The 13,537-nt window shown below is 47.9% G+C and overlaps 1 protein-coding gene across 3 annotated transcripts in view; it reads left to right on the plus strand.

Moving 5' to 3' along the window:
• The first annotated feature begins 1,164 nt into the window (after nt 1-1,164).
• DYNC2I1 (dynein 2 intermediate chain 1) overlaps nt 1,165-13,537 on the plus strand; it is a 40,632-nt gene continuing 28,259 nt past the window's right edge. For 2 of the 3 annotated variants that reach the window (XM_024753180.1, XM_024753183.1), the window contains exons 1-6: nt 1,165-1,340; nt 5,731-5,784; nt 6,592-6,997; nt 9,857-9,948; nt 12,045-12,335; nt 12,585-12,640. In XM_024753180.1, the coding sequence (XP_024608948.1) occupies nt 1,326-1,340; nt 5,731-5,784; nt 6,592-6,997; nt 9,857-9,948; nt 12,045-12,335; nt 12,585-12,640 (914 nt within the window). In that variant the 5' untranslated portion in view covers nt 1,165-1,325. The remainder of the gene's footprint in view (nt 1,341-5,730; nt 5,785-6,591; nt 6,998-9,856; nt 9,949-12,044; nt 12,336-12,584; nt 12,641-13,537) is intronic. The other variant, XM_024753182.1, reaches the window with a different exon arrangement.

Here is a 13,537-nt window from a genome sequence, read left to right on the forward strand (position 1 = left end):
TACCTTTCCTACCGTCCTTTCCTGTTTGGTTCTTCCTAAGCCCTGCTGAGTGAAAATGAAAAAGGTAGTAGTGGAAACTCCAAAACCGGAGCACAATTAAATATAAAAGGACGATTAGATCTGTTATTAACTTCTCTAAGGCAAGGAGCTGAGTAAATGGCTTTTATGTAGATTGATCCATAAACCATAATAGTATGTGACTCAAAAACACAACGTCTGAAATATAGTATGTCTACAGAAAAACCATGACATCAAAAGCACAGACCCCTAATAACACGCTCACCGATGTGCTCCTTAGCACACGATTTGAGAGCCTTCTCTCTCTCTCGTGTGAAAACGGTAAGTGGAATCTTTTCTAAGTAATATTTGCAGGCTAAACAGACGCGAAACAGTTTGCAGAATCAGGGCTAAATGTCATTTATAACGTGCAACACGGGCGTGGGACCCACACCTCTCCAGCCTTGCAGGTTTAAGGCTGGTTTTATTTTAAGCTTTAAAGAAAATAGTTGTGGTAAAATAAATGTGAGATGCAGACCATGTGTCTTAGTATTTCAGTCCTCTCGTCTCTTGATTTGTATAAAAACTGCGTCTTTCAACAATTACTTTTTCAGATACTTTGTGATTCCTACCAATCCTGCAGAGTGTGTCCTACGAAACGACAACCACAGGCAAAGTAACTCGAGGATCGAGAGCCTCCGCGGAACGAAAGCTCCCTCCGCTCCCGCTTCGAAAGGCGGGTTTGCCTGTTTCCCTGCTGCAGCTCCGGTCCTGCCCGCAGCCCGCGGGCTCAGCCCGGCTTCTTCCCCGCCCCGGAAACACACATCCCACCCGAGGAGAGTCCCCGCAGCTCTCAGCCTCCTTCTGCACCTCCCCCAGCTTCCTTTGGGCCTCCCGGGAGTCACAGGACTACAGTCATTCAGCGCTCTGCGGCCCCGCCTATCGGTTGCTAGGAGGCGGGGAAGCGCAGGCGCGCTGGGGGCAGCCGCGTGGCATGCCGGGCCGGCGGTCGCTCGGCGCTCTGCTGCCCCGCCTGTCTGTTGCTAGACGGCGAGGAGGCGCAGGCGCGCCGCGGGGCATGCCGGTCCGGCGGTTGCTCGGCGCTCCGCTGCACCTCCTACCAGTTGCCAGGAGGCGGGGAGGCGCAGGCGAGCTGGAGGCGGCCGCGGGGCACGCTGGGCCGACGGTCGCTTGGCGCTCGGCTGTCCAGCCTGCCGGTTGCTAGGAGGCCGGACGCCGGCCCGGCCAAGGGTGCGGGTGCCGGGGCGTCTCCTCCCGGGGCCTGGACCTGCTGAGGGCAGCGTGGCCGCCCGGTCCTGCGCGCGGCGATGGAGTCCGGGAAGGTGAGTGTGAACGCCGCGCGGGGAGACCCGTCCCAGCCGGGACCGTCCATCTGCTCGCGGGCGGAGGTCGCACCAGGGCCGGGACTGGAATTCTGGCTGCGCGTGCGACCGTGGGAAAGTTACCGACGTGTCTATTTCCCAGCGAATAAATAGGGACAGTACTAGTAGGATTGGATGAGGTTCTACAAATAAAAGTGCTTAGAATGGTGATATTAACTCACTAACTGTGAACTGTAGTCGTTCCGCTTGTCTGTGGATTCCCGCTAAAAGACGAGGAATTTAGTTTGCACGCATTTCTTCGTACCTTCCCTCCTATTCCATTTTTTTTCTATCATCCGCTTGTATAATGTTAATAATACGGATTAGGAAGTTAGTGCCCTGGCTGCCCTCCACTTATTTTTAGGCTCACAAACTTCCTGACCGCTGTCATCTTCTACACCGGTCCCTTACATTTTCTTTCCTTTTTTACTTTTTTTGGATTTTTGAATTTTATTTTATTTATTTTTTTATACAGCAGGTTCTTAGTAGTCATTCATTTTATTTTTTTTCACACACACACACACACACACACACACACACTGTATTTTATTTTTACAAGAGACAAATAAACTGACACCAAGCATTGTAACTGGATGACCACAACAAAAGCAACAATGATTGCAATTACCAAGCACGAAACACACTCACACTGTGTCCTAATATTGATATTCAGTCCAGGAATCCTCCACTGTAACAGCTCCTTTACTTTTTTTTTTTTTTACATCCCACCACCACCCCCCCCCGCCGCTCTCCCTGCTGGTGTCTGTATGTTTGTTCTCTACTTCTGTGTCTCAGTTTCTGCCCTGTAAACCAGTTCATTTGTACCATTTTTCTAGGTTACATATATATGCATTAATATACGATATTTATTTTTCTCTTTCTGGCTTACTTCACTCTGTATGGCAGTCTCTAGATCCATCCATGTCTCTACACCTGACTCAATTTTGTTCCTTTTTATGGCTGAGTAATATTCCATTGTATATATATACCACATCTTCTTTATCCATTTATCTGTTGATGGACACTTAGGTTGCTTCCATGTCCTGGCTATCCTAAACAGTGCTGCAGTGAACACTAGGAGGCATGTGTCTTTTTGAATTATGGTTTTCTCAGTGTATATGCCCAGTAGTGGGATTGCTGGGTCATATGGTAATACTGGTTTTAGTTTTTTAAGGAACCTCCACACTGTTCTCCATAGTGGCTGTATCAGTTTACATTCCCACCAACAGTACAAGAGGGTTCCCTTTTCTCCACACTCTCTGCAGCATTTGCTGTTTGTAGATTTTCTGACGATGCCCATTCTAACTGGTGTGAGGTGATACCTCATTGTAGTTTTGATTTGCATTTCTCTAATAATTAGTCATGTGGAGCAGCTTTTCATGTGCTTCTTGGCCATCTTTATGTCTTCTTTGGAGAAATGTCTGTTTAGGTCTTCTGCCCATTTTTTGGATTGGGTTGTTTGCTTCTTTAATGTTGAGCTGCATGAGCTGTTTATATATTTTTGGAGATTAATCCTTTGTGCCTTGATTCATTTGCAAATACTTTCTCCCATTCTGAGGGCTGTCTTTTCGTCTTGTTTATGGTTTCCTTTGCTGTGCAAAAGCTTTTAAGTTTCATTAGGTCCCATTTGTTTAGTTTTGTTTTTATTTCCATTACTGTAGGAGGTGGATCAAAAAAGATCTTGCTCTAGTTTATGTCAAAGAGTGTTCTTCCTATGTTTTCCTCTAAGAGTTTTATAGTGCCCGTCTTACATTTAGCTATCTAATCCATTTTGAGTTTATTTTTATGTATGGTGTTAGGGAGTGTTGTAATTTCATTCTTTTACATGTAGCTGTCCAGTTTTCCCAGCACCACTTATTGAAGAGACTGGCTTTATTATTTGCATAGAGTTGCTTGTAGCAATCTCTTAGAATGCTTTGTATTTCTGAGGTGTCTATTGTAACTTCTCCTTTTTCATTTCTAATTTTATTGATTTGAGTCCTCTCCCTCTTTTTCTTGATGAGTCACTTTTGCCACATCCCATAGGTTTTGGATCACTGTGTTTTCATTGTGATTTGTCCTTAGGTATTTTTTGATTTCCTCTTTGATTTCTTCAGCAGTTATGGGATTTGCTTTTACTGTGATTGCGCCCCTCCTACTGTCTCATGTGGCCTCTCCTTTGTCTTTGGATGTGGGGTATCTTTTTTGGTGAGTTCCAGTGTCTTCCTGTCGATGGTTGTTCAGCAGTTAGTTGTGATTCCGGTGTTCTCGCAAGCGGGAGTGAGAGCACGTCCTTCTACTCCGCCATCTTGAACCAATCTCTCTACATTTTCATAAGTTATTCCATAACTTAAGTTTTCTGTGATTTGTTTATAGGATGTTTTAAAAGTTGTGTTAACCAAAATTTTAGAAATGGAGACTTGATGGAGATAAAAACGTGTTTATTTGGCGTTTGTTATGACTGCAGCCTGGGAGACACAGATTCAAGCTCTTGAACTGTGTTCTCTCAGCTGCAAAGTGAGGGCGGCTTATAAAGGCAAAACGGTTAGCTCCATGAGCTGTTTGTCAAGAATTATCATTGGCGCTTGGAAGAAGTGAGGGCTTGGCTGGGGTCCTCGGAGCTGGCAGGTGCTGTTCTGATGACTGGTAGTGTTCTTGGATCTGGTGCAGTTCAGGAAAAGTTCAGGTTCTCAGTGGTGCAGGTACGTGTCTGAGACCAGATCCTCAATGGCCACCGCTTTTGTTTGCCTGAACTGGGATCACTGCATTGTAATGTCGGTCTGTCATCAGTTATCATTCGGTGGTTATATAGGCAGTGTCCACTGCAGAGCTGTGTGGCGTGATTGGATCAGGAAGGACATGGAGCAGTGTGAGCACGTACATACCTGTATGTACAGGTAAGTAGGAGGGGTATGTCTGTATTTACGTTACCCTTAGATAAGGAGGTTGGAGGTTCTGCTGTTCAGGCAGCTCTCCTGGGGTTTTCTTTTGTTCTCAGGGTGGGGTTTCTTCCTCTCGCAGGAGGAAATGCTGCCTGCCTACTTGGAGCGTCAGTTTTAATTTACTTGCCTGCCTGCCTCACAGGGCAGAACCCTGGCTGAGTGGAGGGCACGGGGCAGGGGGGCTCCTGGTCTGAAGTGCTGTGGTCTCACGTACACGGGCTGTGCGTGGAGTTTCTGGGGATACATGTGACACATGGGGCTGTGTTGGGCACAAGGAGCTCTGTGTCATTTTACAGCTTTAAAAATTTACAAGAGAAAAAAGAAAGGAAAGAAAGAAAAGCTTCAGGATGAAGTAAAGCCCGAAGCTGGGTTTTGTTGGTGAAAACGGAAGAGGCGACCGGGAAGCCCTGGGGTCTCTGGTGACCTGTTGCCTTCAGGTGTTTTTACTCTATTGGCCTCAGTAATACAATCACAGCCGTGAAGAGCCCGTTTCCCACACACTGGTCACAGAGGCTACCCGCTCCTCGAGCAGCGCGTATGCTCTCTGTCGGGTTTGGCCCATTTGTTTGGAAAGGGTCACGTATTAACCTCTCTAAAGAGCAGTTAACTTGAGAGAAAACATTTTAAAGTTCAGCAGCTGCCGGTTATAGCTATGCTAACTGCCGCTGACCGTCTTCACGTCTTACCATGGACCCCTTTTGCTAAATCGACCAATTTATCAGAAAAGAATACGTGTTCCAGTGACAGCAGAGCACGATGTACTTTCTGGTTGTACTTCAGTAGATTCTTGGCCTGGTTGCTTTTTATTTATTTCTCCTTAGAGTGTTTATGAGCTGTTGTGAATTTTTTTCTGCTTCCCTCATTTTCACATCAACAGGAGAATTTTTGGTGGCTGATCCGTGAATATGTTTTCATTTTCACTTGTACTCAATTTGCTTTAAATTTTAAACACACCAAATCGCCCTGTATAAGGCAGAGTGTCTCAAAGGGAAATGAGGTAGACAGGGTAGATTTATCTTATTCTCTATGGGAAAACATCCTTGGTGGTTTTTGTTATTTATCACCCCGTGCACATGGCCGGAGCCCCTTGTTGTGGGCTTGTGTGCTCTTAGCACCTGAAGAGGCACCTGCCCAGCACAGATCCCACCGAGGAGTCCGCCCTGAGTCCACCGAGGGGAGGTGGGGCTGGGTGCCTGTGGTGGGCCCGAGCCTTGGAGCAGCATGAATATGAAGTAGCCTGTGATCATTTGTGGGTAATTTTAAAAAATTGGTGTTCGTATTGCCTTTTATTCTTGTAGATAGACAGTAATTTCTGGCATACCGAGGATTGCCATTGACTAAAATGGTCTGATGAAAAATCAGCTCACTGGAGCATAAAAAATTAGATACTTTAAACTTTAAAAATTCTAACTCTATACTTTTCTTTTTAGAGAAGAACCAAAGATGATACTTGGAAAGAAGATGAGCTCAGAAAACACCTTTGGGTAATATATTTTAAAGATCTGGGAAAAAAGATTTGAGCTGGGTCTGTTTGGACCCTGGATGGTAATCTTGCCCAGTGTTACCGGGTTCTCAGCTCTGCACAACTTTGCTTCCATGTGGCTCATCTCAGAGGTGCTTTGACTCAGAGATAAAGCCATGTGGTTAATTGCTCTGGAACCCTCTTGGATCGGGTTTTCCGTCCCAGTTCGGCCCAGCATTCCACCAGTCGGGTTCCTGTCAGCGTTCGGAGCTCGGGCCTTGTGAGTGTGTGAGCGCGTGTGCGCGTGTGCGGTCTGTGTGCATGTGTGTGCGGGGCTGAGGGGTTGCAATCAAGACCTCCTGAGAGGGGGCTTCCCCGGTGGTCCGGCAGTGTTTCAGACTCCGTGCTTCCAGTGCGGGGGTGGGGGGGGGCTCGGGTTCGATCCTGGTCATGGAACTAAGATCCCGCATGCTGCGCAGCATGGCCAAACAAACGACCTCCTGAGAGTTTCCGACAAGAGTCCTTGTTCCTTGAGGGGGGCCCCGGCGGATAGTGTCCTGGAGACTTTCCCGCACAGCCTCAGCGCCCCTTTCTTTTCTTTCTGACCCACGTAGCGCTTTAGGTTTGATCTGCCAGCACACGGGGACGTCCCTGTAAGTGAGCGCCTCGCCAAGCACGGGCTGCCAAGCTGAGCCCGCTTCTGCGGGTTCCAGAGTCTGCGTCCCGGCCCGTCGTGCCGGGACGGGGAGCAGTTGACGCCAGCGCTTCTTAGGGCCCTTCAGTCAGTGTGAGCCTGGGTTCAGAGCCCCATTGTCCTTCTCTCGCGCAGGCCGCTCGATCAGCCAGACCCACGGAAGAGACGAGGCCCAGAGCCAGGAAGCCGCGGAGGGAGTCAGAGGCGGACCGGGCGGACCGCAAAGAGCGCAGACCCAGCACCCCAGACCGTGACGCCGAGTACAGAGACAGCGCGGCCGAGAGGGACGGCCAGGCTGCCGGGGGGCGCCCCCGCGGGGACAGGGACAGGGACAAGCCGCGGGACAGCAGGAAGGACAGGGGCCGGCCACAGGAGAAGCACCGGGAGCGGGACGCGGAGAAGCCCCACGGCCGAGCGAAGGAGCACGAGAGGGGCCGGGCGCGGCCAGCGGAGCTGCGGCAGGTGGCCGCGCACCCCAGCCGGCTGGGCGGCGACCGCGACCGCGACAGGGACCGAGACAGGCCTGAGCGCAGGCGGGCAGGTCTGTGACTCGGGGGCACTTTCCTCCTTGGAGGTGGCCCCTCCCCGCTTGTTTTCTCTCCTGGTTTTTATGAAGGTCTGGGCTTTGGCTGTGAAGTGGGAGGCCCCGGTGGTGCACGCGTGTGCTCTTTGCACTCTTTTCTTTCGGGTTATTTTAAAACTCATTTCAGTGAACAAAAGGAGTGACAGTTTTCTCATGATTTGCTGGAGTTTTACCATTGAAGTATATTTTAGGTTTATTACCTCAATAGATCGCAATCCACGTTGTAAATAAACAAAAATAATGCTCTTTGATAAAAAAGAATTCCTCAAAAGTGTCAGATTTAAGCCGTATTTAAATATTATTTGTCCAAATTCCTGGGAATTCTAAGGTAGAGGTACATAACTTTTTCCTCCCCAAAATGGAAATAAGTATCTTCATTATTTTTTATTATGCAAATAGTGTCTGCTTCCTATAAAAAAATTCAAACTAGCCAACATAAACAAAAAAGGAACATATGAGAAGAGCATGTAGTGACTCTTAGAATCCTCAGGCTGTGAACACGATGGGACTAGGACCTCGGTTTGTGGTCCCTGTTGGAGTGTGTCCCTCCTGTGCAGGGGCTCAGGCCCCGAGGACCCGAGTGTGCATCTCTGCCAGGCCGAATGCTGGGGCAGAGCTGGGGTTAAGAGGGTTATCTCTAATTAAGTTTAACACTGACTACCTTACTATCCATTGCCTCTCTTTAGGATTATTATTTTGATGTTCTTGGTATTTTTAAATTTAATTAAATTTTTTATTTTTAAAATAAATTTATTTGTTTAGTTAGTTATGGCTGTGTTGGGTCTCCGTTGCTGTGCACAGGCTTTCTCTAGTTGCAGCGAGCGGTGGCTACTCTTCGTTCCTCTTCATGGGCTTCTCATTGTAGTGGCTTCTCTTGTTGTGGAGCACGGGCACTAGGCACGTGGGCTTCAGTAGTTGTGGCACATGGGCTTCAGTAGTTGTGGCACACAGACTCAGTAGTTGTGGCACATGGGCTCAGTAGTTGTGGCTCGTGGGCTCTAGGCATGTGGGCTTCAGTAGCTGTGGCATGTGGGTTCAGTAGCTGTGGTGCGCAGGCTCAGTAGTTGTGGCACGCGGGCTCCAGAGCGCAGGCTCAGTAGCTGTGGCACACGGGCTCAGTAGTTGTGGCTCGTGGGATCAGTAGTTGTGGCACGCAGGCTCTAGGTGTGCAGGCTTCAGTAGCTGTGGCACGCGGGCTCAGTAGCTGTGGCGTGTGGGCTCAGTTGTGGCACGTGGGCTTCAGTAGTTGTGGCACGCGGGCTCTAGAGTATAGGCTCAGTAGTTGTGGCGCACAGGCTTAGTTGCTCCACGGCATGTGGGATCTTCCTGGACCAGGGCTGGAACCTGTGTCCCCTGCACTGGCAGGTGGACTCCTAGCCATTGTGCCCCCAGGGAAGCCCGGTACTTTTTAGTAATACAGTCTGTTTTGGTTTCAGATCAGTCCTTTGGTCTGCTACCTGATCTGGTTTTTCAGTGCAGTGTTGAGTGGGCTGCTCTGGAGAGACTCATTGTGCAACTAGACTCTGACGGTCCTCCCTCCTCCCCTGGTTGTTTTCGTGCCTCTTCTCTCATCTCCTCTGTGTCTCCCCTGGATCCCCGGGGCCCTCCCTTCCTTCCTTAGGTCAGAAATCCTGACGGTCATCCTGACCCCCGACTCTTTCTCTCCAGTCTCTTGGAACCCAGCCCTTCACTCCTGTGTACCCCCAGGAGACCCCCACTGGTTGTTTTGATCTTGTGTACCCCAGGCTCCTAGAAAGTGGTCAGGTTTGGTGAATACTTTTGTTTTTTTAATAAATTTATTTATTTATTTATGGCTGCACTGGGTCTTCGTTGCTGCGCGCAGGCTTTCTTTAGTTGCATCAAGCAGGGGCTACTCTTTGTTGCGGTGCGTGGGCTTCTCATTGCGGTGGCTTCTCTTGTTGCAGAGCACGGGCTCTAGGTGTGCGGGCTTCAGTAGTTGTGGCACGTGGGCTCAGTAATTGTGGCTCGCAGGCTCTAGAGCGCAGGCTCAGTAGTTGTGGCACACGGGCTTAGTTGCTCCGTGGCATATGGGATATTTCTGGACCAGGGCTCGAACCCGTGTCCCCTGCATTGGCAGGCATATTCTTAACCACTGCGCCACCAGGGAAGCCCCTGGTGAATACTTCTGGAGTGAATGAACTTTGTTTCGATGATCTCTGTATGTTGAATTTTGTCCTCACCTTTAAAAATGTGGATTCTTTTAGTTTTAAGCCTAATAACTTGGTGCAAATTCAAAAATGAAAGTCTAGTTTTTCACTACTGAACAGGGCTGCAGGCGTCACCAGTGACTGAGGTGGCTCTGTTGGGTTCCCCCATGGCAGGGAGAGATCATGGGGTGGGATGGGTGCACCCACCTGCATCACAGGGCCTCCTGCATCCATGTGCCCCAGGCAGCAGGGCTGTGGGAGACCCGGGGCGGGGGGCAGTCCCCCAGTCATCCGAAGCCGGCTTTTGCCTGCAGATGAATGAAGCAGTCTGCCCAGCTGGACTGGACTTTGCTTCCCTGAGCATCTCAGTCCAGGGCAGGAGCTCCAAAGGCCTGTGTTTGGGCCGGGGCCCCTCTCGGGTTCCCAGGCGTTCTTCTGACATGCTTTCCAGGTTTCCTTCTTTATTCCATTTTAAGTTTAGATTCTAGAACTTTCCATTCTTGAGATTGGAGAATGTGTTTTAATTAAAGAATATGTTTTCATATGTGTTACTGTGTGATACCTACAGTAAAGACTGCAGCAGGATGTTAGAAGATATTTTTGCTGTGCTAAAGTTTGAGAATGTTAAAAGTCCGTTTTATTTTTGTAGTAAGTAAAGCAAGAATTGCAGAGGGGGAACGGAGAGCTAAAGACTCTGAGAGAGGAGATGAGGAGAGAGAAAGAAGATACCGAGAAAGAAAGGTACGCAGGGCGAGGCCTGGGAGGGGCTCCAGCTGCAAAGCTCAGGGCGCTCAGGCACAGGTGTTTGAGGGCTTCTGGAAAATACTGTAAAACGGAATCTAAGACCTAAGACAGTTCTCAGGCACTAAGTTCTCACAGGCAAGTGTGTTTCTCCAATTCCAAGAGTAAACCTTGGTTATCTTGGAAAATTTACAAAATGCAAATAATAATAAGAGAAAAAATTTAAAAAACAGAGATAATTACTGATAATGTTTAGATATATGCCCTATAGGTTTATGTACATATATTCATATAAGTGTATGTGTTTGGATATGTGCATAGAAGCTTTATTTCCTTACGTTGGAGTTTTACTGTTTTGTAACTGTTCTCATGCACTTGGAGCATTTTTTCTGAGCTGTCACGTCTGTCTATAGTATTTTAAGACCTGCAGAATACAGTATTCAATGATGTTTTCTGGACACATCTGCTTTTTTTTGGATACTTACGTTGCTTCTAAATTTTTTTGGTATTGTAAAGACATCCATGGTATAAACTTTTTGCGTTTATTCATAATTATTTCCTTATGATTAATTTCTGGAAGTGAACTTGCTAGATCAAAGTAAGTGTTACCCCATTTGTTTTACATTAGACTGTAATTGTTCATACATCAGAGTGTGATTCCCCATGTCCTAAGCAGCAAGTGGGCATTATCATAATTTTTAACATTTGCTAATTTGATTCAGAAGCAGAGGGTATTTTTAAAAAATACTTATTTTTATTTATTTATTTATTTGGTTGTGCTGGGTCTTAGTTGCGGCAGGTAGGCTCCTTAGCTGTGGCTCACTGGCTCCTTAGTTGTGGCATGTAACTCTTAGTTGCGGCATGCATGTGAGATCTATTTCCCCGACCAGGGATCGAACCTGGGCCCCCTGCATTGGGAGCGCAGAGTCTTATCCACTGGACCACCAGGGAAGTCCCCAAAGGGCATTTTATGAAAGGGTTTATTGTCCTATTATTAGTTACTACCTGTGTGCGACTGCATACTTGTCTAGCGGGGTGTATTGTTAACTTTAAGAGTACTTTAAAGATGAGCTCTCTGCTAGCTATATATGTCAGTGTTCTGTTTGTTTTACTGTGCAGCTGTTATTTTTATGCGTAAGTTTAAAGTTATGAAGTAGTCAGCTCTGTCTTTCCTTATTTCTGTTGTTGTGATGCTTGGAGAGCCCTCTTCCCCACGCTGGTGTCATGTAAGGAGTCGCCTGTGTTTTGTTCTGGGTCCTCATAATTTTTTAACGGTAAATCTTTAATTCCCTTCGAATTCAGTCTGTGATGGGTGTGCAGGAATCTAACTTCACACCTGAGGAGCTTCTCCATGTTTCTCTTTGGGAAGGTTATCCTGGTGGCCATGAGCAGAGCGGGTGGGGGCTGGAGGGGATGGAACCACGGGGAACAGAGGCGGAGGAGGCCCTGAGTGAACGGAGAAGGACGGTTCAGTTTGGGTCCTGCTGAGACATGGTGGTGATGCTCCCCGAACCGGGCGCTCATGACCCACTGTGTAAGCTTGCAGATCGCTGCCTTGTGGCCTCGGCACCCGTGGTCCCTGGACATCCCTGGAGGCTTGGGGGATGCAGGGATGGCTGAACCATCTCCCTGCGGGTGGGGGCAGACATGTGAGCTGTGTGCCATGAAGAGAGGCGCAGTGTGCGCCCACGAAAGCAGATGTCCTTCCAGACAAGTCACATGGCTCTCTCAGGAGGGCCTTGCGTGTTGGTAGCGCTCAGGACGCGGGGGAGTCGAGGAGAGGGCGGCAGGAAGGGCAAGGGTGTCCGCCATGCAGAGGAATCGGGACGACGCTCCTCCTTAGGGCGAGGCTGCTGGCTGCGGTGTCTGTTGTCGTGTGTGTGTGTGTGTGTGTGTGTGTGTGTGTGTGTGTGTGTGTGTGGTCTGCGTGGTTTCCTTTCCCATCGCCAGGTGAGTATGGGAAGGTGCCCGTGGCAGGACAGGGGAGCGAGAGCCAGGGGAGCTCTGTGTCTTTCCCTGTGTTTGCTGTAATGTGTATATAAGACAGCAGGCGTCTGTTTTATACGCTCATGTGTTTTTCAATGTCACGTCCAAAGTTGCAGTATGGTGACAGCAAAGACAATCCTCTCAAGTATTGGCTCTATAAAGAAGAAGGTGAAAGACGACACAGGAAGCAGAAAGAGCCAGACAGAGAAAAGAAACATCGAGAAAAAAGCAGCACAAGGGAGAAAAGAGAGAAGTATTCAAAAGAAAAAAGCAATTCATTCTCTGACAAGGAAGGGGAAGAAAGGCATAAAGAAAAACGCCATAAAGAAGGCTTCCATGTGGACGAGGAGAAGCGCCGAGGCAGCGTGGGCAAGAAGGAGCACAGGAGGAGGGAGGCCGAGGTACCATTTCCTGATGCGTCAGCCCCCTCAGAGAAGGGCGCATCCCCTTTTGGTGTACCTTATTCACCTCCCTTATGTCAAGCCCCTTATTTAGTAAAGAGAGGTTGTAAAAACCGTTATTTTACGAGATGCCTGTAACATCGATGCTGTTGTTAAATTTTGAGCTCATGACTTCCTTTACAGAGCTCACTAGTTACGGTTACTTCATTATGATATACTAATTAATGGTTATGGAATTTTTTTTGATAGAATGGTGAACGCAGAAATCGAGGTGCAAGTTCGAAGAGAGATGGGACTGGAAGCGAGTAAGGAATATTCGTCCTTTGGTTGTTTATTCTGTTTACAACACAGTTCTCACACAATGCTTCAAAATGAATTTTTCTTGTTGGGCCTGATTAGGGCCAGTAAGTGAGAATAAATTATAGATGCAACTCATTTACTCTCAGTGCAAACCCTCTAAATCGTATTTTTGGTGTACTCGTGGAGCTTGGAAGCTTGTTATATCAATGAATCATTAGTCCTGTTCTGCCTTTTGCATACTTGCTCATGCAGCGTTAGACCGTCCACCCTCACATGGGGGACCGATTCGCTTGGGAGTCTCTGCTTTGCGAGGGGAGAGCGTCTGCAGGTGGGCTGTTGGGCACCTTTTACCGGCCTATGGTTCACCTCCCCTAAACACTAAGCGCAGACACGCCCGCAGACCACCGCTGCCCAGTGTTTGCAAGTCAGACAAAGGCCAGGGCATTGGCCAGGCCGCTGCACATCTGCATCTTCCCTGGGATGTTGGGTGGCCCTTTGGAGCCTCATCTTTTCTGGTGAAGCCTGGATGATACCTATTTTGTGCGGCTCATGAAGATTACAGATTAGAGTTTGTGTGTAAACCCTCATTTTGTATATGAGCTCTGCGTTATAATTTGTTCTTTGTGACAACTATATTTGGTAATTCTTTTTCGCAGATTAGGAAGACTCAGGTTAAATGCCTTGCCCAAATTCTTACAAGTTTGAACAAAGTTAGTTCTTAAACCTGGGGGTGCAGATTCCTGGATTTTATATTGCAGATCTGCTGGAATGCACAGTGAAGCTTTTGCTTGGTTCTGTATGTTTTTAAATGTATGCTGTATTGAATTGGTATGAATGTAAGTTCCAAAAATTGAAAATCAACTTGCAATTTTGAAAGCCTTTATTTTAGGTCCCAGGTAAAC

The sequence above is a fragment of the Neophocaena asiaeorientalis genome, unplaced genomic scaffold (assembly GCF_003031525.2).
Source record: "Neophocaena asiaeorientalis asiaeorientalis breed wild unplaced genomic scaffold, Neophocaena_asiaeorientalis_V1.1 scaffold576, whole genome shotgun sequence".
NCBI lineage: Eukaryota > Metazoa > Chordata > Mammalia > Artiodactyla > Phocoenidae > Neophocaena > Neophocaena asiaeorientalis.